The sequence below is a fragment of the Aptenodytes forsteri genome, unplaced genomic scaffold, assembly GCF_000699145.1.
Source record: "Aptenodytes forsteri isolate BGI_AS27 unplaced genomic scaffold, ASM69914v1 Scaffold216, whole genome shotgun sequence".
In the NCBI taxonomy this organism is placed as follows: domain Eukaryota; kingdom Metazoa; phylum Chordata; class Aves; order Sphenisciformes; family Spheniscidae; genus Aptenodytes; species Aptenodytes forsteri.
The window spans coordinates 2178385-2198588 of NW_008796114.1; the positions used below are offsets into that span (position 1 = coordinate 2178385).

Consider the following 20204-nt stretch of genomic DNA (forward strand, 5'->3'; position numbering starts at 1 on the left):
TCCCCGCAGCTGGCCGACAGCGAGTTCTCCCCCGTCTTCCGCCTCCTGACCATCTTCGCCTACGGCACCTACGCGGACTACCTGGGTGAGGCCGGGCCCCGGGGCGGCGGGGGCACAACGCGGTCCGGGGGCCCTTTCCCCTCCCGGTGATGCTGGTCCCTCGGTGCGGAAAACGTGCCGGAGCCCCCAGCCGCTGTAGACCCTCGCCCAAACTGCACCCCTTCGCAGCAAGAGCCGTGCCTCCCATCACCACGGCCTGACGGACGCCCGATTGCGGTTTGGGCCCGAGACCACTGGAGTAGCTGACAATAATTAATGCTGCCGTTTGCCAGCTCTGTGGGGAATTTCCAAGAATGTCTTGACAAAGACGTTTTTGAGGGGCGAGGGGAAAGACAGGTATCCACTGGGATGTGCAGACCTCCGTAAATAAGGCACGGGACAGCTAGAGGGAATGACTTGACGCTGAGGGGAGGGAAGGCTGCTCAGAAAAGGTCTTTTGAGCTGAGAATTAATGGGGATGGCTTGGCAAGACGAAGCATCGATTGGGGGATTGGTGTGCAGAAGCTTTAAGAAACGGGTATGGTGCAGATGCTTCTGTGCAGGGCTGGGAAATGGAAAATGAGGCATAAATTCTTACACCCTGTTCTTCCCCCGACAACAGCTGAAGCGGCAAACCTCCCTCCCTTGACAGAGGCTCAGAAGAACAAGCTGAGGCACCTGTCAGTCGTCACTCTGGCTGCCAAGATCAAGGTAGTGGCCCTATTTTTCCTCGAGTTCTCCTTCCACTGGGATTACCTCATGCTAGTTACCATCATGTTTCCACAGTGCATCCCCTATTCAGTGCTGCTGGAGCAGTTGCAGCTGAAGAACGTCCGGCAACTGGAGGACCTCGTGATTGAGGCTGTGTATGCAGATGTCCTGCGAGGGAGCTTGGATCAGCGGAACCAGCGCCTGGAGGTGGATTACAGCATTGGGAGGGACATCCGGAGGGAGGAGCTAAGCACCATCACCCGCACATTGCAGGAGTGGTGAGGAGGAAGCCCCCAATACTAACACCCCAAAAAGGTTGCAGGAGTGGCCGGTGGCTTCCCCCGATCCTCTGTGTGTCGCAGGGGGGTAGTGTTGTGAGGTGGCCTACTTGATCCCCTTTCCCGTACTCCAATGGAAAGTAATTTTCGGAAAATAATTTTCCAAATTCCCCTGTTTGTTGCTGGAGGGGTGATGAGTCCGCAGCAACCTTTGCACAGTCCTGGCTGCTGGCAGGAGGCTTTCTGAGTATATATCTGTAGTTCCCAACCTCGTGTCACTTTATTTGTCCCCCTCCCAGGTAATAACGTCACTACGTTATTACATTGGACTCCTGCTCCTGTGTCTTCCCTGCCTGGTGTAGCCGTCACCTTCCCGTCTTTTTGGCCTCTAGAGTTGAAATCTGCCATCTTTCACGTTTCTTTCTATGCTGTGTAAATTACCTGGCCTGTTCAGTTCTGCGTCTTCTCTCCAGGTGCCAGGGCTGCGAGGTTGTCTTGTCGGGCATTGAAGAACAGGTTAGCCGAGCCAACCAACATAAAGAGCAACAGCTGGCACTTAAGCAGCAGATAGAGAGCGAGGTGAGTGGGCCGAGGAGGGAACAGCCAGTGCCCCTCACTTAAAAATAACTAGAACCAGTATCCTGTGGTTGTTAGGGTCTTCGCTCAAGTAAGGCGTTACCTTTTCCCTAGGCCAGACCCCCCAGGGGGTTGTGCCTGAAGAAGAGTCCTAAATCAGCTTAACACTCCTCTGCAGTGCAGAGGTCTGGACAGCTGTTAGCTCTTTTGTTTGACCTGAGCTTGCAGCTCTTAAATCCAGGGCTTGCTTTAAAACAAAAGAAAACCCCAAACCCCCCCCAGAAAACCAGAAAAAACTAAACAAACTAAAAAAAAAAACAAAACAAACTACAAACCGTGGGAAATTCCTTGGTTCTTGCTTTTCTGCTGTTGCAGGTGGCAAACCTGAAGAAGACCATTAAAGTGACAACAGCAGCCGCCGCGGCAGCCACATCCCAGGACCCTGAACAGCACCTAACAGAGCTCAGGGAGCCGGCCCCTGGCACCAACCAGCGCCAGGCGAGCAAGAAAACTTCCAAAGCCAAAGGGTGAGGAGTGGGGGCAAACGAGCAGAGCCACTCTGCGTGTGTGTTCGGGAGGTGAACTGAGGGGAGCCCTGTTTCAGAGCAGTGAGGTTACTGACTGCAGGGGTCTGCTCCCTGGACATGGGATGGTCAGATAGGTAGTCCCAGCTGAGCTCGTCTCCTGCTGATTTGGGGGAAGATCTCTGCAACTCTTGATCTGAAGCAGAGTTCGTAAGCCTTCCTTGTGTTCTCCTCTTGCGAAGAGCGTCAGCCGCTCCTCTTTGTGTGCATTTAGAAAAGGAAGTCAGGGGTGAGCCTTAGTGTCCACTCTGAATTGTGGTGGTGGTGGTGTGTTTTTTTTCTCTCTCCACAGGCTCCGAGGCAGTGCGAAGATTTGGTCTAAATCAAACTAGTTGGATCTCCCTTCACAACTGGGAGGGTGAGAGGAAGAGATTTGGGGGATGGAGGGGTAGCAAGGGTCCCAAGTGTGATGCTTCTGAGCTCTTCTGAGATCCATCTTGCCAACTAATTCTCCTGCATGTTTGTTCTCTTTCCTATCTTCTTTACCAACTTTCCAGGCAGTGCCTCCCTCCTCTTCATCACAGCATTTCACACTCTAAGCTTCCAGTTATATGCGTTGCTGTTTCCCCTACCCCTCAAGCCCCCATCGCCATGGCCGTGTGTTTCTCTCTTTCTCTCTCCCTGTCTTTTGACAGGTCAATTTAAAGAGCCATAAAACTGTGTAATATAGATCTATGGACATATCTATACAAACTTGTGCTCCTGTGGTGGTATCTCTGTCTCGTGTACTGATTCTGGACGTTCCAAAATAATCTGTGATATTGAGAGCCTCTATCCCATTTCTGGGTGGAATATATCCTCAAAATACTCACTTCCTTTTTCCAAAGAGCAGTGCCACAGTAGCTCAATAGAGCTGGGACAAGAGTCCATAAAGCAGGAATGAATCACAAATCTTATTTAAAGAGTTTCTCGTGTGATTGATTGCATGTGGAACGTTCAAAAGAGGTGCTTTTCAGGTAGTCTCAGAGGAAGGTGCAGAGATTGAGGATAAAGTGTCAATGCTACGTGCTCAGTGATCCTGGATGAAACGGAAAGTGATGTGGGGACTTGTCTGACAGAGAGGTTGAAGGTACGGAGTCAATGCCCATCTGGGTGAGTTTTCATGGTATAGATGCTGCTTAAACCATTCTTGGCTGATGTTGGAGCCTGGTCGAAAAAGATCTTTTCAATTAAATCGATTCCTGTGAGATGCCCAGAAAAAACCATCAGATTCTTCAGAGGATGCATGCTTGAGACCGGCTTGAAGCCAAGTCAGATGGATGCGAGAGTTTCTCGTGTGATTGATTGCATGTGGAACGTTCAAAAGAGGTGCTTTTCAGGTAGTCTCAGAGGAAGGTGCAGAGATTGAGGATAAAGTGTCAATGCTACGTGCTCAGTGATCCTGGATGAAACGGAAAGTGATGTGGGGACTTGTCTGACAGAGAGTTGAAGGTAGCGGAGTCAATGCCCATCTGGGTGAGTTTTCATGGTATAGATGCTGCTTAAGCCATTCTTGGCTGATGTTGGAGCCTGGTCGAAAAAGATCTTTTCAATTAAATCGATTCCTGTGAGATGCCCAGAAAAAACCATCAGATTCTTCAGAGGATGCATGCTTGAGACCGGCTTGAAGCCAAGTCAGATGGATGCGAGTGTCGCGCCGCTGTTCCACGATGGTGTACGCTGATGTAAATGTAAATTGACACCGTGACTCCCACCCCCGCTTGGTTCTGCTGCTTTCCCTGTGCCAATGCTAAAATTTGATTCCCTGAACCTGGGTGTCTGTGCGTGAGCAAACCACTGGAAAATTAACGCAACAAGGGAAAGCCCTGATCTTTGTCTGCACGGAGACTTTTTCAATTCACTGGCCCGGGTGAGTTCTCTTCTGGGTCAGTTCCCTGTGCAGACAAGTGAGAGCTGGAGCTGAGGCAGCGTAGGTGGGAGCAAGCCTTGTTAAGGGGGTGGGGAGGGGGGCTGAGACCATGCTTGTTTTAGTGGTAGCAAGGTGTGATGTCATCTCACTACTCACCACAAAATGCTGGTTTGTGCACTATTGCTGTTTTACTAATTCTGGACTGCTGTAGTACAGCACTAACTTTCAGTGGGAAACCCCTGTCACCTGAACCCGTGAACTCATAAAACTTTCAAGCAGCTTTCTTCCCCGTGTGTAAGGTCACAGGGCAGGGCATACCAGCCAGCTGTGCCAGGGGCAGGGATGTGCCGAGCTGTCCTGGGGTGACTGCTTGTCACTGGCTTACGTCTCCCAAGAGCTAGGGCAGTCCCACACCTTTCCCCCATTCTGCGCCCTGAGGCATCAAGCCCCTTAGCTGCAGTCATCTGGCAAGAAAGTGCCAAGTAGGAGAGGTTTGGCATGAAGCTGTCCAGACGAGAGGTGTAAATCTGGCTGCGGGAGCGCATAAGGGGGCAGCTCAGCCACGGGTTGTCTCAGCCCACCTAGAGAGGTCTGGCTAATGTGCAGCAATAGGGAGTCTACTTGATGAGTCCTGTTTTCTGTAAGTTGCAGGGAGGGGTTGTGACAAGGCTTTCAGCTTTTGTTTATGTTACCGCAAGCCTTCCTCCCTCTGCATCACATCACCTTCGTCTGTCTCTCTCAATGAGGAAAGTCACCGTGCTCACTGCATTTGCGATTGTCTGCAAGGAGCAATAATGTTTGTGTGCATCAGATTCTCTCGCTCCCTGGGAAGGGCTAGTCTGGGACCAAGATGCCAACGGGGAGGTGATACCTGGCAAGCCCTGAGCACCTGCCATATGTCTGGCACCTCACGTCCTTTGAAAAAGGAGCCTCTTGCAAAGCCGTTGGGGTGTGATGCGAAGGAGAGAGGAGAATGGGCTTGGGATGGAGCCGAGCAGCCAGACAAAGCACGTGTCTTAACAGCCGGCTGAGGTCCAGCAGGAGCTGGGCTGGAGCGGTGGTGGTAACAGGGCTGGAGTGGTGGCACCTCCAGGGAAAGCTGAAGTTACCAATAATGGAGGAGGATATTTGTGCCCCACAAAAGTCCCACTGCCGCTTAGGAGGAGTAGCCGTAACAGCTCTTTGTCCCCAGTGTCGGCTCCTCTCTGACCTGTTGGGCTTTGCTCTCTTTAACCCCACTGTGGCTATTAGGCACAAAGGGTCTTTTTAAACACCCTGAATTCACAGTTTAAATCCAGGCTGCAGATTCCGGGAGCGGAGTTGGAAGCGTCCCGAGCCAGCACTGAGCGCTCCACGCCAGTCGCACATGATACGCTTGTGTGAGTGCCCTGCACAGCACACGGCAAGGCGGAGCAGCGCCTGAGCTCTGTACACACGCTGGCATCGGTCTCGTGAGCACAAAAACCCGTGCATGGGTGACAGCAGCCAGAGCGTGGACCAACACGGGGTCCTGGGGGGGCTTGCCACGCCAGGCCTAGGCTGTGCTGAAGCCCCAGGCTCGGATCCTCATGGCTAAATCCCAGCCATTGCGAGTCTGCCTGCGTGCTTCTGCCATAACTTTGTTTTGTGGCATCCAGCTTTCCCCCCGCCTCCAAGGCTCAGCTCAGCTCTCCGATGGCGGCATTTGCCAGGCACAGACATAGGCCTTGCTCCCCCTTCCCATTTTCCTATTTGCCCCTCTCGAGGCTCGTTGTGTTGTGGAATTCGGAAGAGTTTGGTATTAAATGTATTTGCTCAAGGGGCATCTGCACAGCTCTGAAAGTCTTCCATTTTGTTTACTTTTCAAAGGGAACACCTTTTAAGACCTCCATTAAGAAAAAGGAAGCAGAAAGCAGATAAAATTACTTCAGACCTTTGGTATGACTGAAAAATAAATGAGAGGTGTGCAGTGCAGAATGAAAATATTGCTGCAAATTGCCTTGCCGGATGGCAAACAGTGGGCAGGAGCATAGGTTTCCCTTTGCCCTTCCCCCGAAAACCACGCTTTTTTATTTTCCTGCTCGCTTCAGCCATGACTGAATTTCAGTCAGAGAGGCTGTGAAGATTAATTAATTAGTTAACATTTGTAAATCACTTTGCAGATGGCAAGAGTGAGGTAAGTACTGAGCATTATTATTACAGGTTTTCATTTAAATTTTAAATGTCTTTGTGTTTTTAACCCTGTTTTCTCCCGAAGAAAAGACTGAGAAAACAGTCCCCGAGCAGAGCAGAACGGAAATACCTGGACACACGACACCCTAAGCCCTGGCAAAGGACTGAGGTTTAGGGGATTGTAGAAGAGAGGGTATGGCGAAGTGTTCGTCCCAGCTTGAGGAGCAGGAGGGCTGCCAGCCCCAGCACAGAAAATGTAACGACTCTTGCACAGTAATGCGTTGCGACCCCTCTTTGGGTATGATACGTGGGACTTTCACATCTGGATTCAGAAAAGGGAAGAGGTAGGACAGGACCTATCCCTGCTCCTCCAATTCACATCTGGCTGGGGTCTGAGTTTTGCCAGCCACCCTGTGCTGAGAGGTAGCCACAGATTCTTATTAGGAATCATGGTTAATGAGGGTAATTCTTTTGCATTACTGGGGGCGCAATTTCTTCTGGGGCGCTTGCTGCTCCCCTTCTTGAAGGTGATGGGGTCAGACACCATGGTGCCAGCAGCCCAGCGTCTGCTGTGGTGCCCATCTGTAGCCGGTGAGGGGAGAGGAGCCTACCAGCTGGGCAAGCGCCCTGCAGGACTTGCCCATGTTCTTCCCATCCTCCGGTGGTTCGTGCTGGGGGACCTTTGGAGGTAAAGGTGGTCTTTGTGCTTAATGGCCCTCAGCAGGGCTCCCCTCAAAGGGAGCCAACATTTTGCTTATGGGGGTTGCTGAGGCCGCCCTTGCCTCTGTTCCCCAAATGAGACATACAAGGGGGTTGTTTTTGTTTTTTGATGAACGGGTGGGCTGGTGTGTATCAAAGTATCTGTCAAACATTACCAAGCCTCCTTTGGTAAAGGTGGTCTTTGTGCTTAATGGCCCTCAGCAGGGCTCCCCTCAAAGGGAGCCAACATTTTGCTTATGGGGGTTGCTGAGGCCGCCCTTGCCTCTGTTCCCCAAATGAGACATACAAGGGGGTTGTTTTTGTTTTTTGATGAACGGGTGGGCTGGTGTGTATCAAAGTATCTGTCAAACATTACCAAGCCTCCTTTGTGCCGGGCCACGCGGGCAGGGGGGGAACGTCTCATGACAGCAGGTTTCCCCAGGCTGGTCTGGGGTGACCCGGGAAGATGGCAGCCTTGCCTCCGCTCAGCAGCAGGATACGCGCCCACCGCCTCCATCCTCCTGCGGGTCCCCAGTGCCAGCCAGGAAGTGGGTGCTGCAGCATCCTTCAGGGCTGCGAGGACACTGCAGAGGTCACAGTGATGCCGGCCAGCTTGCGTTTACCAGTCTGTGGGATTTTCATGCGGCTGTGTGGTCCCCCAGAGCTAAAAGCAGGGATGCCTCACCTCTGCTCTAGCGGGGCATTGGCCCACCTCTTCTCCGAAGGCTTTTCATGGAAGGTGGGTTCCTGGCAGTCTGGTCTGTTGGGTGAACCGACATAGACGGATGGGTGTCCTGGTCTGCTTCCCATGGGGCCGTACCTTCTCACAAAGGCTCCCTGCTGACAGCAGCCACTGAGGATTGTGCCTGCCTCTTGCCACGGCTGGACCAGGCGCCCTGGGATGAGGCCCTGGCTCTGCAGGACTACGACGTAGTGCACGGTAGCGTAGTTGAAAGAGTCCCACGGTCCACGTCAGCAGCTGCAAATGCACCTCTCAGATCCCTGACATCCTTCATGTCTCCTTTTTATGCCCTGGAATAGCTGCTCATTTTCCTTCTGTGACCCCTTTCCATCTTTGCCATCCTCTCCATGGGCGTCTTTGTGTTCCCACCCACAGGGCTCTTCTTTCCTCATCCCTTTTCCTAGTACTACTCAGCACTTAGCTGCAAAACTCAGAAAAAAACCACCTGCTTTCTCTACTGGTTCCTCAGCCACCCACCTCTTGGGTGTTTCTCTTTGGGGTTGCTCCAGTTTTCCGGGAGCATCCCTGCCGGTGCAGTGTGGAACTGGGCTGGATTTTCCTCTGCCTCCTCTGCTGGTGGCAGGCTCTTCCACTGTCGGGGAAAGGAGTTTGTTTGCAACAAAATTGTTTGTACAATGTGCAATTATATTCATGTTGTGATTAATTCAATAGATACTGAAATGTCAGCTGGATTCAAGAGCTGTGACACTTACACAGCTAACAAGAACGTCCAGAATTACTGCAGCACTTGTGCATGCGTTAAAAGCAACTCTAAGCCCTCCTGCTCCAAGCACAAGTGAGCCCCGGCCCCTTTGGATCAGGAGAAAATGCTTCTGGGGAGGCTTCGCCCTGTCTCCTGGGGGAGTCCCTGCATCTGCCTCTGAAGCATTTAGCACTGGCTTTGGGATGTGGGAAGATGGATGATCTGTTTGGTGGGAGCAAAAGTGAGAAGGAGGCTCCTGGTGACCGAGTGTGATCTCTTACCAGTACAGTCTCATAATCCCTCGTGAAAGCTTCTCAAGTGCCAGCCAAAAACTGGTTAATTTTATTGTCCCCACTAGTCCCCTTGGCAGGCTGCCCCAGAACCTGACTGCTGTAGTGGTTAGAAAGTTTTTTCTAATTTCCAGCTTAAATGGATTCACAGCTTGTTTATATTCTCTTGTGCCTGTGCCAGTGTTGCGTCCACTGAAGCTGTTCTTCCTCCCTCGTGTTTATTTCCCTTGAGTACAGACTTCACTTTGCTTAACTAACCAAACCAGCCGCCTCATACATTGTGAGCTCTCCATAGCTTGTAGGCTATCCTACAAGCTTGCTCTTACTTGCACTTCAAATTAAGCTTTCTTGGCTAGAAATGAGCACAGTTCTCTTCCACGGGTGAAGTCTTACCAACATCTTGCACAGCAACAGTCATGCATACCCATAGCTACTAGAAAAGCCTCCTGGATTGCGTGTGTCTTCTCCTCGATGCCTCAGCAGGTGCTTATGGTGGTTATATGATTCACTGGTGATCCTGAGTCTTCTCTTTGAGACGCCCCATCTAGGTTTTGTAGTAGCCAGAGCTGGAAAACCCAGGTATGCTCTAATGATCGCGCTCTCCTGTGAAGGTCTGCATCTCATTTCCAGTTCCACCATTAGGTAGCTGCAGGTTTTCTGCTAGGTTAAAGAGCCCTCTACTGTCAGAAGCCTCATTCCCACGCAGGTAATGCCAGCCCGTGCTCAGGTGGAACGAGCTCAGACACGAGAGTCTGGAGTTCATGTTATCTTGCAGTGCCAGCCAGTGTTTCCAGGCTTCAAGTCATCCTTGTTGCTCCCTTCTTGAGTCCTTCTAATCTTTGGTGCCCTTTTCAGTGTCGTATACTCAGATTTCACACACTGGGTTCACTATTGTGATATAGGGGAGAAACTTTACCTCCCCTCTTGGTGAACGCAGGCTAACGCATCCAAGTGTAACCCATCTTCACAGATGAAGAATTATGCAAGTACCATTCATTTACTTGGTTATCATCTCCCAATCCCCTAATTCTTTTTGGAGTCCCTTCAGAGTTTCCAGAAAAAGACTCCTCCATCTTGAAAGAGCACAGACTACATTTATGTTCCTGGATGAATGTCTTTCTGCTTTCACTGCAGCCAAAAATACTTACTGTTTATAAATAAACACCACACCAATAGTTATGGACTGCTCTGCACTTCTCATCTCTTTCCATCGTTTATCACTTTCATCGTTCCTTGGGTCCTCCAAAAGCTTCATCAGCACTGGTTTAATATCTTCTTTCAGATCATTAATCAAGTTACTAATGAGCATTAGTTTCAGAACAGCATCCTACTAGAAATAATTTCATATTCTGGCGTCTCTTTTTCCCCTCATTACTTGAAATCTATCAGTGAACTAAAATTTATAATATCGGCCCTTTTGTTGTTTTGGTAATTATTTAATTTTTTTAAAATCGGGGAATAGTCTTGTGTGGCTAAGTAAGATACCTTGTGCTGGTGTGACCTTAACAGGTTGCTGCAGTGCCTCTGTTAAACCAACCCATGATTTAATCAGAAAATATTACAGCTGTTGGACAGGAACAATGTCAAGAAAGTGAGATCAAGAACATTATAAAAACTGATACATCCGGTTTTATTTTTAAATTTAATGCGTTTTCCATCTCTTATCTTGACTTAATGTCAGTTTACCTGGTTTACAGCTGTGGATATCATCTCATTTACTGTTTACAAATACTGGCACAAGGTTAACTTTCCCAGGCTCATTGTATTTCCCCAGTATTCAAAAAGGCTTTAAAAAGTACAGTGAAAGGCGCACAGAGCTTCAGGGCTACTGGCAAAAACATTTAAGGACAAAGTTCCCACTAGCTCTAATGGCTTGTTATTTTGACGATAAGTTTTTAAATATGGAAAACTGAACATACAACAAAAACCCTTAAGTTTCTATTCTACTTGTGTGTAGCTAATGCACTCTCATCCGAGGTTATGTCATCCATCTTTCTACCAGTGTTTCCAGCCTCTCTCCACCTCATTCTGCCCACCTCCCCTCCTCCCCCCGCCCTTTTAAGCCCGGCAAGCCCCTCTGTCTCACTCCAGGTGCCCTACTTGCTCCTTAGCAAGATCCAGAAGTACCACTGAACTGCATTGCTTTGGTGCTTCAACCAGGCCCATTTGAAGGCGACAGCTGTGGGAGAAGGAGCGAGGAGGAATTTTGTCTCCATCGGATGGGTAAGGATGACTTGGAACCACGCCCTGCGCATCTTAAACAAACACTGTGTGACTTTCGTGTTGGGAACATCCAATCCACTTTCTCCACCTTGCTGGAAGAGCTGTCACAGACGTCTCAGAAATACAAGAGACTCATTCCAGGTCTCCCCTTTGCCCTGATAAAGCAGGTGGACTACTTTTAATAGGAAACCATTTTCACTTGAAACTGTAACTACGGGGGAAAAAAGTAACCAGACTTAGGCGTGGTCTGAATGCCGAAGTTAGGGTGGTGTAATAGAGGTGGGCCTTCTGATTGCATGGGTGTTCTTGTTTTCAGGCAGTTCAATTAGAGCAGTGCTGCGCACACAGACGCAGGTACCTGCTTACAACAACTTAGAGCTTCTTACAGCTTGTCTAAAGGAAGTGGAAGAGGAGTAAATCATTGGTTGTGCACACATACCTTTTTGTTGCCTCCGTGCAATTCTCTGCATGCTCTTCCTTTGGATTAATAACCTACGTCGGTGTTCAGTAAGGGAATTTTCATCAAACCAGGGTATCGGCGAAATGGAGAGCCCCAAGCTGACTCAGCAAAAGGCCCCCACTGGGGTACAGATCTGCCCTCTTTCTCCTTGCCTTCACATTCCTTCAAGCCACTGACTGAAAAGCACTGCCGTGCCCAGATCAACGCCAGCCTGGAGCAGCTGAGGCGGCTTCTTCAGCAGAACCCCAAGCAGCAGGTGAAGAACTACCTCCCAGGACCGGAGGAGTCAAGGGAGGTTTACCATCCCCTTTCTTTGGGAAAAAACCTCCTGCTCTCTGAAGTCAGAGGTTAACATACCACGTCAGCCTTGGGACTAGCGGAGACCCTCCCAATACACTTCCCGTATTTACTTTTTGGATTGGGACCTCTAAAACTCTCTCCTGGGCTCCTGTCTCTGCTTCCCAGCCTTAACACAAGGTCCTCCTCTAACTGAACCTCTTTTCCATTTCCCTAGACTACCAGAGCATTGTCATGCCTGGAGAAGGCCAAGATCTTGGAAACGACTGTACAGCAGTTAGCAAGGCTCAAGCAGCCGGGTAAATCACACCCCCACACACCACAGAGTGCAAGAGCACACAAGGGCCCCAGATCCGTAAGCAGGGCAGCACCTAACAGGGCGCAGAGGCTGAATCCAGATAAAAGCATCTCTCTGTGAAAAAAAGGCACACCTGCTCAAGTGTCATCGCAGTTTGTAGGGAGTCACCATTGCAACAGCTCATACCACTAACATCCCGGTTACCACATTTCTATCAGTTCTCTGTCAAGATTAGGAATTCCATGACCAAGTCGGAACGGACCCTCACATCTTCAAGGTCCAGGTTAATCCCCACCACCACCATGCCCACCTCCCTACTTTCTTTCTCAGACATTGCCTCAAAGAATGGCCAGGACTCTGCCACCACTGTCTCAATGCTGTAAGCACCTTTCTGAGCTCCCTGGGTTCTTTGCTGGATCAAAGCACCAGGTCCCACATCTTGCGCCAGCTCGAGACTACCACTGAGATGAGGGCTGCTGCTGCTCCAGTTCCTTCTCTCAAAGTCTGGCAAACCCAAGATGACTTGTCCACCACTAAACCTCTCCCAAGCCCTGCTTTTTTCTGTGTAGCTCTTTCTTTGGCCTTGCTCTCTTCAGGCTCTGCCTTGACTATGACATCTCCAGAAACTCAGTCCACTCCCAGCAGGTCACTGGCTTATCCCGCTCCGACACCTACTTCACTGTCTCAACCAAGGTCCCTTCCTTCGCTCTCCCGGATGCCGGAAACCTCTCTCCAACTGCACCCCAGATGCAGAGCCATCACCTGAAGACCAGGACTTGGGGTTTTCTATGGGACAGAACAGCGCGAGGAGGCAGGGACAGAGCCTGCCATCAGCTAAGGCTCTGCCCTGCACTTCCTTGAAGGGTGGAGCACACGCAAACTCTGCCCTAAGCTTTCAGGGGCTGGATTCTGCATCCTTTTTTCAGGGCAAGATAGTCGGTCCTCAGCAAGGTGTCTGTCCCTCTGTTCATGCCCAGATGTGGGGATACACAGCAAGATCCTGGCACACCACTTCCAAGTGTAAGTCATGCATCAATTTCCTGCCTTCTGTTCCAAATGAGTTGATGAGAAGGTTTACGTAAGGGTGCATGCTGGAGCAGGAAACTGGCCCAAGAACCCAGAAGGTCTTCCCTAGTCCTGTATTCCTAATGCCTCTCAAGTTTCACCTAATACTGAAGAAGTTAAGAAAAGGTCATTCGTAACGTCAGCCCCAGTTGCAGAGAAATAATGGGAAAATAATGGAAATATTCCCTGGCCGTGCAGGAACCCCAGAGGCCCAATTCAAGGCTGCACAGATGACCAGGCAGCAAGACAGACTAACCAATCTCCCTTGAGTGCACAGCAAAACTACAGCAATTAAAGGGTATTTTTGCAAACGGTGGGTTCTTGGGTCTTCTTTCACAATTTCTATGTTGAGCATTATCTCACTTTGTAACTATATGGGAAGGCTATAAGGCTATTTTCTATAAGAAAATAAAGCCTTAGAATTAAACACCGAGTTTCTCCTCAGCAATTTCCCAAGGCTGTGAAAGAGGTTACTTAATTCCACAGCAGGCACAATTAGGTCAGCTGAAGGTAAAGACTGATCCAACAATTCTTTACAGTTTGTTTCTTTATTCAGTAAACATCTAGTTACAAGTTTCACAAATTAAAAAAGTGGGGGAGCTGATTGAAGAGGGGTCAGGGGGGGCCCACAGGCTGGTCCAGCTTTTGTTCTGCTCCTCCCTTCTCTAACGCACACATCCTTCTGCTTCTCCATAGCTGCACCAAGGAGCAGGAGGGGAATCGAAGCCTCTGTCCCGGTGAGGGGACCGACACGGGGTTCTAGCAGAATTCCCTCATACTTCTTTCACGGGGGACTAAACACAAACTTCAGAACCAGCCCAACCCAGCACAGAAAGAGTGGAAAGGATGGAAGAGGTGAGGTGGCAGCTCCTCATGCCCACCACTACTGGCAGAAAGAACAGAACCAAGGGAGAGCAGAAAGGGAATGGGCATTTAATGTGTTCCTTGCACATCAGTGAGACTCCCCACACCCCATTGCAGCACCCAAATGGGGCAAAAAAGAGCAATGCAGAAGATTAGTTGCTTTGTTTCAATTCTTAAGTGAGAGGGAGGTTAATACTAAATTTGAGGAAGGTCCAAGTGGTGCTTTGAAGGGGCTTCAGAGTTTCACTGTCTGTACCTGGGAGGAAGGGAAATGGAGAACATAGAAAGAGTAAGTGGTGACTAGAAAGCAGCACAGACGACAGATAAAGACATGTTTAAACCTGATGTCTAGACATCAAAAAAAAGGAAAAAAGTCCCTTTTCAAGCACGAGATCACATCCTAGTGAACCCTATTCAAAACACAGGAGAGCAGACACCAGCACTTACTTATATTTCAAACTGGATTGACAGCAAATGGTCTCCAAGTTCTATACAATGACAGTATAAACACTCTACAGATTGTAATCCTACATCATTTCATACTGTTTCAACCATCAGTTAAGGCTGACACCACACTTTTTTGTTGATGACAAAGCTAACTTCCACCTTCCTGTTCAGAACAGTATTTTCTCAAAATTTTCATCTTCTCCTGTTCTCTAGATTAAGTGGGAAAACCCATTTCCAACCAACGCTTCAAAATAATACAAGATTGGGGCAATGAAAAACGAAAATCATATGGCTAAGAGGCAACCGCGCAGTGGAAGGTGAGAAAAAAAGCTTGTTAAGACTTACAAGAGCGTGTAGGTAGATTTGGGGGTGGCCACGCTGCACCCCCCACAAGGTCTGCTCTGGGTTCACCAGTCATACCGACGGGACTGTCTGGAGGGAGAATCCTCAGGGCCCTGGATTGCAAGACGAGTCCCTTCAGCCCGACGGCCACTGCTGCCTTCATGACGTCGGTAATCCAGCCCCCGCTGTGGCCGGAAACGGGATGTCTCTCGCCTCCATTCATCATCAAATGCGGCCGCATCACCTATGTAAGGAAAGAACAAGCTCAGACGGGGAGGAGGTGGGGAAGCGGCACCTGGGTTTGCTGGGAGGAGGACACGGACAGTACTCACTTTCATCCATGTTGATGTAGTCCTGCCTCTCCTCCTGGTCACCCGTGCGATGGTTCCGGGACCGCTGCATGATGTGGGCCCGCTCCCTGATGTGGTGTCCGATTGACATTTGTTCCAAGCCACTGTCTGAGTCCCTTACGGTCCGTCTAGTCTCACGGATCTGAGGGCAGATTCTCGTGTAGGATCAACATTTTAATTCATTCTCCCAGCCCCATAAGGCACTCCGATTCTTGCCTGCAGTATTTCAGTCACATTGCACTGCCACCACTCCCAGGATGTCAGACGCAACATAATGAAGAGGGAAAAACAGATTCCCCCCTGCCAGCACTTCCCATCCCCTCCCAGTGGCCCTCAGCATGGTTCAGTGAGTCACAACACGCTCCTCAAACTGCAACTGACTGCAAAGCAGAAGTGTTGTGGGTGGCCAGCACTGAGCCACCAAATGAAGTCTATCTACCCACAGCAAAACCAGCAGCCTCGTGCTGGAAAGACGCACTGCAGCCTCCTCCTTACCCCGCCAGGTGCTGAACGCATCTCTGAGGTCTCTTGATAGACTTTGGGCCCATCACCCAGGTTGGAATAGGAGATGACAGTTGAGGAGGTAAATGTCTGGCAGTTAGCACCACTTGTCATATGCTCCTGCAAGAAGAAATGGGGGATGGTATAAAGAAGGAATGGGAGGGAAGAAGGGATGGCAGTTAATTCTCTCTATATACAACAAAGCAGGAAGAAATTACAATAGGAAGAATATAATCCCCATGGGTCCATCTTTCTGGAGAATACACTTCCTGTTAAATTAATTCTTGTTTCTTGCTGAACAAGTCTACCCCCAACACTTCCTTCCTCACCCATCTCTCCTCCCTGCACTCGGAGGGTACCCCTCAGGAACAAGCTCTCACTGAATCCTGGTCATGAAACAAGGCTTACAACCTCTGCCACCTTGGCAGCTTGAGCACAGCCCATACCGAAAAAGCACAATAAGATGGGAGACAATTAGAGGGGATGGCAGGAGCACCCTCAGTACCCCCCTCAAAGCAAACTGGTTTATGGAGGGTTCTTACCATGTTTCCAATCATGTCGTTCATCATCCCAAACATATCTATAAAGCCACCTGCCTGATAAAAAGGAGAAGAGAAAACAAGAATAGTCAGTTTGGAAAGATACAGGAGGAAAGAACAACAAACTATCTGCAAGGGACAAAAAACCGCTGCCTAAGAGAAAAGCCTTGTTCTTTTCCCTTTCTAGTGCAGAAAGTGCAGAAATAAAAACAGGATTTGGGGTTGCTGTTCTCTCCATTCTCTCAGGTTGCATTGCCCAAGTGTTCTGGCTCTCCAGATCTCTGGATAGGGCAAAGGTTGTTCTTTTAGTCTGGGTCTGACTCCTGATGCTCTGGGGTTTGTGAGTCCGGGCACTCAGCAAAGCTAAGAGAAGAAATCTCAGGATGCGCACTAACAGTCATCTTAACCATAAGACAGTCATCCTTGATGACGTTTTTGCCTCATCACTGTCAACTCTTAATTTAAACCACAAGGAAGTTTCCACTGATTGTATTCTTTCTAACATAATAACAAGTTTTCTTATTTTCCCTACAAACACCTGACTTTTTAATCTTGTAAACCTAAAGGCTGCAGTAATATACTGGGCCAGCAGGTCTCACAGGTTAATTGTGCAATATGTAAACAAAATTACTATGTCAGTTTAAACTTGCTGATTTTTTTGTTTCCTCGAGTAGCCTCTTGTTCTTGTTTCCAGCAGAGCAGTACTCACACGCAGTGTTATTATCCTTTGAAGTCTCTCTGTTTGTATTCTTATTAATCCTTCTCTGAGCTACAACAATTCCGGGACGCTTAGTCTCTCACTGAGGCAATCCTTCAGAGCAAGGCAGCTGAGGTTGCTGGATCTGGAATAACCTATTTCCACTGTATTATTTTAGTAGATGATGGAGATCGGCACACTCCAAGCACGGTGTTCTCACATACACGTAGCCATTCTCATTCCAGTCCTGTTCACCTGAAGTATTCTGTTGGCTTTTCCATCTGCCACCATCGGCAAAGGAGGTTCAATAATCACCTCTGCCTACTGATGGCTAAGTCTTTTCCTTGCATTGTCACAGTTCCTCCATTACCTCCAAATAGATCCGCAGCTTCTTTTCAGATATATGAGGTTGTTAAGAGACTGTCTGGTCTTCCTGGATATTAACTGTCCCAATTCCTATGAAATATTGTGCTGTAACAGCTTTAGGGCTCTTCTCTGGTCAAGGTGCAAATACAACATCCCCATATAAACAGAGTTAGAATCTCTCCTCTAAAACAGCTCACAGACCAGATTAAAACATTAGAGGGGAAGCAAGGGAAAGGCCTGAAGTCTCATAGCAACTCAACGAGAGAGGTCCAATAGAAACCAGCTGCCGCCAGTTTCAGTTCAATACCCTCTTCTGTATTCCGTTTACTATAAATCTAGAGCTCATTATGGTCTTTTCACACCTTCCCACCCTCACTACCCATTAGGATAGATGGTTTTGCTCACAGATGGCTACATTTTAGCACCGGTTGCACACAGTGCTGATAATCTCAGTATGGAGCCACTACTTGGAAAGCCTCTAACCTGACCCAGAAAAAGAGAGAACTTACCATGCCAAGCATCCCAAAGGGTGAAACAGCTCCTGCCTGCCAGGACAACAGAAAAACAGAACAGAGAATGACCTTGCAACAGCCAAACACTAGATCCTCCTCAGAACACCCTCATCCTTCTCAGAAACAGAGCTGGGAACACTCAGGCCCAAAAACCAGATCAAGAAAGTGCCCCACAGATTCATGGTGGTTCAAACCATATCACCCCTAACAAACCAGAAAGAAGGTGATGCTCCTAAATTTCTCCCACTTATATTGACTTATGTCCTTGAGAAATAACACATGTTTCTTCCCTTCCTCCCATTCAACCTAAAACGCAGTTGCGTTCAATGTATTAATGCACGTGGAGTAAAGAAAAGGACAAGAACACCACTGTTTTAGAGATTCATTCTGCGCCCATCATCTGTGTGAAGGTGAAGAGCATGCCCAACCCAATAATGGCAGAAGATAGAAGCTAACAAGGCAGTTTAAGAAACCCTATCCTGTACTCAGCCCCTCTTTTACCTGCATCCTACGGCCAGCCTGGCGAGCCCCAGCTGTGGTCCCATCAGTGATGCCAAGGAGCGGGCCGAACCCGAAACTTCCAGAAAGCATGCGGTTCATGTGCTGCCGGTGGATGGCAAAAGGGTCCCTTTCGGAAAGGTTGAGAGAACAACAGTGAGGAAGGGATGACAGAAGACAAAGCCCCGCATAATCCACCCATTCTGACTTTTGAGTTTCTCTTATGTAACTGTACATTTCTTTCCAAGCTGAAAATCCAGAATCCCAAGAACTCGGTGTTGCTTATGGCGATCCTTGGGGCTGGAAGGGTCCTCTGGATCCCATCTTATTTCTTGTAATAGAAGGTATTACACCACAGAATCCCTCCCAGGCACTAATTGATGTCTGTTCAAAAGCAGTTTGGTGTTCTGCTCCCACTAACGCTTTAGGGCCAAGTATGGCCAAGGCCATTCCAGAACCGTACTGCTCTAACAGATGAAAACCACTTCTCAGATCTGCAGTCCACATACCACCATCATTTCATACTCATTTCCTACTGTGCCATCAAAACCCTTTACGTTAACAGCTCTGCGAAACAATCAAACGCTTCTAGAAGAGTAGTTCTTCATTTTGCAGAGAGGTGCATGAAGACCCTCCTAGCCGCAAAGAGAGGACTACGCTTACTGGGACCAGAGAGCACGCGATCCTAGATACTGTCCTCTTACCCCTCCACATACACATGCACAAACACTCAAATGCAAGACTGAAACCTCCAGAATGGACTGTAAGGCCTGACACTGTGTGACATCCCTCCGCCCCAAGTAATCTTCATCTGCTATTTTCCTACAATGTTATGTGTACACCTGTCAAGAGGTTGAGACCACATACAGCTTTTGCAGATTTGAGAGGGAAAGGGAACAATAACTGGGGTCCCTAACTGGTTTTCCTTCCTTTCCTTCTGTTGCAGCCTCCACTTTGAGGGCTGTACGCATTCACACATGCTGGAGGAGCAAGGAGAGAAAAAGGAGAATAAAGACAAATGGTCACAGAATACAGTGGCCACAGTAAAAAAAGTCTGGGAAATACCATAGCATTTCTCTGCACATCTTATAGTCTGCACTTATCCCTCCTGAGCATGAATAACCTCAACAGCATAGAATATTCCTGAGATCACAAAGGCACCTACTACAAACCAATACTTTTCTGTCTCTACTGGAAATGCTTCCCATAATAAAAGCTAGACTCATACCTGCCACATCAATGAGAACACAGAGTCATTCTGTGACTAACTGGGATATCAAGGTCTCCCCTCCTGCTAATTTGTTTACAGCTGATAAAATTCTTGCTTCTTACCAATTTTATAGTTTTATAAGCAAAAACCAGACTTTATTCTTCTACATAAATTAATTCCACCAAATTTTTAGGTGTGCCATGCTTTACATAATCAAATTCTTACTGTATTACAGTCTATTCCTTATCTGCTTTGGCAAGGACTGCCAACTTAGTTTCATTGCCAAAATTTACCAATACCATCCAATTTATGGACTGTGGACAGAAACAAAAACATTCAGTAAAAGGAATCCCAGGAAGAGCTCTTGGGACCTTTGTCAGACTTCAAGACTCGTATTTCAAAACTACTTGTTGTCTTCTCTTTACTTAGTTCCTCAAAACTCGACAACTGCTTTAGCAGTCTTCTCCAGCTCCATTAATGATTTCCTGTGCCTAACAGCAACAAGCACTGGACGGAACAGCAGATTTTAATCTATCTGAACTGAAATCCTAGTTTGCATAAGAGAAAAAAAAAATCCTTACGCAAAGAAAAAGATTAGGTATTCCAGCCCTCTCTTCCTCAGACAGTTGCAATGCCTTTTGGCCTACTTAATTTTGCTTTCCTCCAAGACCACGCTCTAGTATTACAGAAATTAGACCAACGCGAACCAGGTTATTCCCTGAGCTGCCCCTTAAGAGAATGTTTGTATTTTTCTCCAGACAGCTGCTGCGCTGCGGTATTTCCCGCAGCCCGGAAGGCCCTCTACCCGCCTATTCGGACGCGAGGGAGGCACACACCTGGCCCCCCCCGGCCCCCCGGGGATGATCGGACCCCCCCCCCCCCGGAGGATGCCCAGCTCGACTCACCGACTCAC

General features: G+C 48.6%; 2 protein-coding genes across 2 annotated transcripts; one reads left to right on the forward strand and one right to left on the reverse strand.

Annotated features, from left to right (window-relative positions):
- COPS7A (COP9 signalosome subunit 7A) lies at positions 1–2851 on the forward strand (the record flags this gene model as incomplete). The annotated part of the gene is made up of 6 exons (XM_009287178.1): positions 1–85; positions 662–750; positions 826–1028; positions 1502–1607; positions 1980–2131; positions 2481–2851. Coding segments are annotated over 6 exons (675 nt in total), but the record flags the coding sequence as incomplete, so codon positions are not given.
- A 10643-nt stretch (positions 2852–13494) lies between these two features.
- Positions 13495–18225, reverse strand: MLF2 (myeloid leukemia factor 2). Its single transcript, XM_009287179.2, has 7 exons — positions 18085–18225; positions 17581–17616; positions 16012–16065; positions 15464–15589; positions 14951–15110; positions 14622–14862; positions 13495–14085 (listed from the first exon to the last, which is right to left on the reverse strand). Exons 1-6 carry the CDS (start codon positions 18181–18183, stop codon positions 14684–14686), a joined length of 654 nt encoding a protein of 217 aa, XP_009285454.2. The 5' UTR covers positions 18184–18225; the 3' UTR covers positions 13495–14085; positions 14622–14683.
- Between the last annotated feature and the right edge of the window lie 1979 nt (positions 18226–20204).

What these genes read in the sequence shown, in the direction of transcription:
- MLF2 (XM_009287179.2), bottom strand. Translation starts at nt 18,183, where the DNA reads ATGAACCGCATGCTTTCTGGAAGTTTCGGGTTCGGCCCGCTCCTTGGC. An exon ending in CCTTTGGGATGCTTGGCATG is followed by an intron (nt 16,066 to 17,580) that starts GTAAGTTCTCTC and finishes CCTTTTTATCAG; the next exon opens with GCAGGTGGCTTTATAGATAT. An exon ending in ACGACATGATTGGAAACATG is followed by an intron (nt 15,590 to 16,011) that starts GTAAGAACCCTC and finishes TTCTTCTTGCAG; the next exon opens with GAGCATATGACAAGTGGTGC.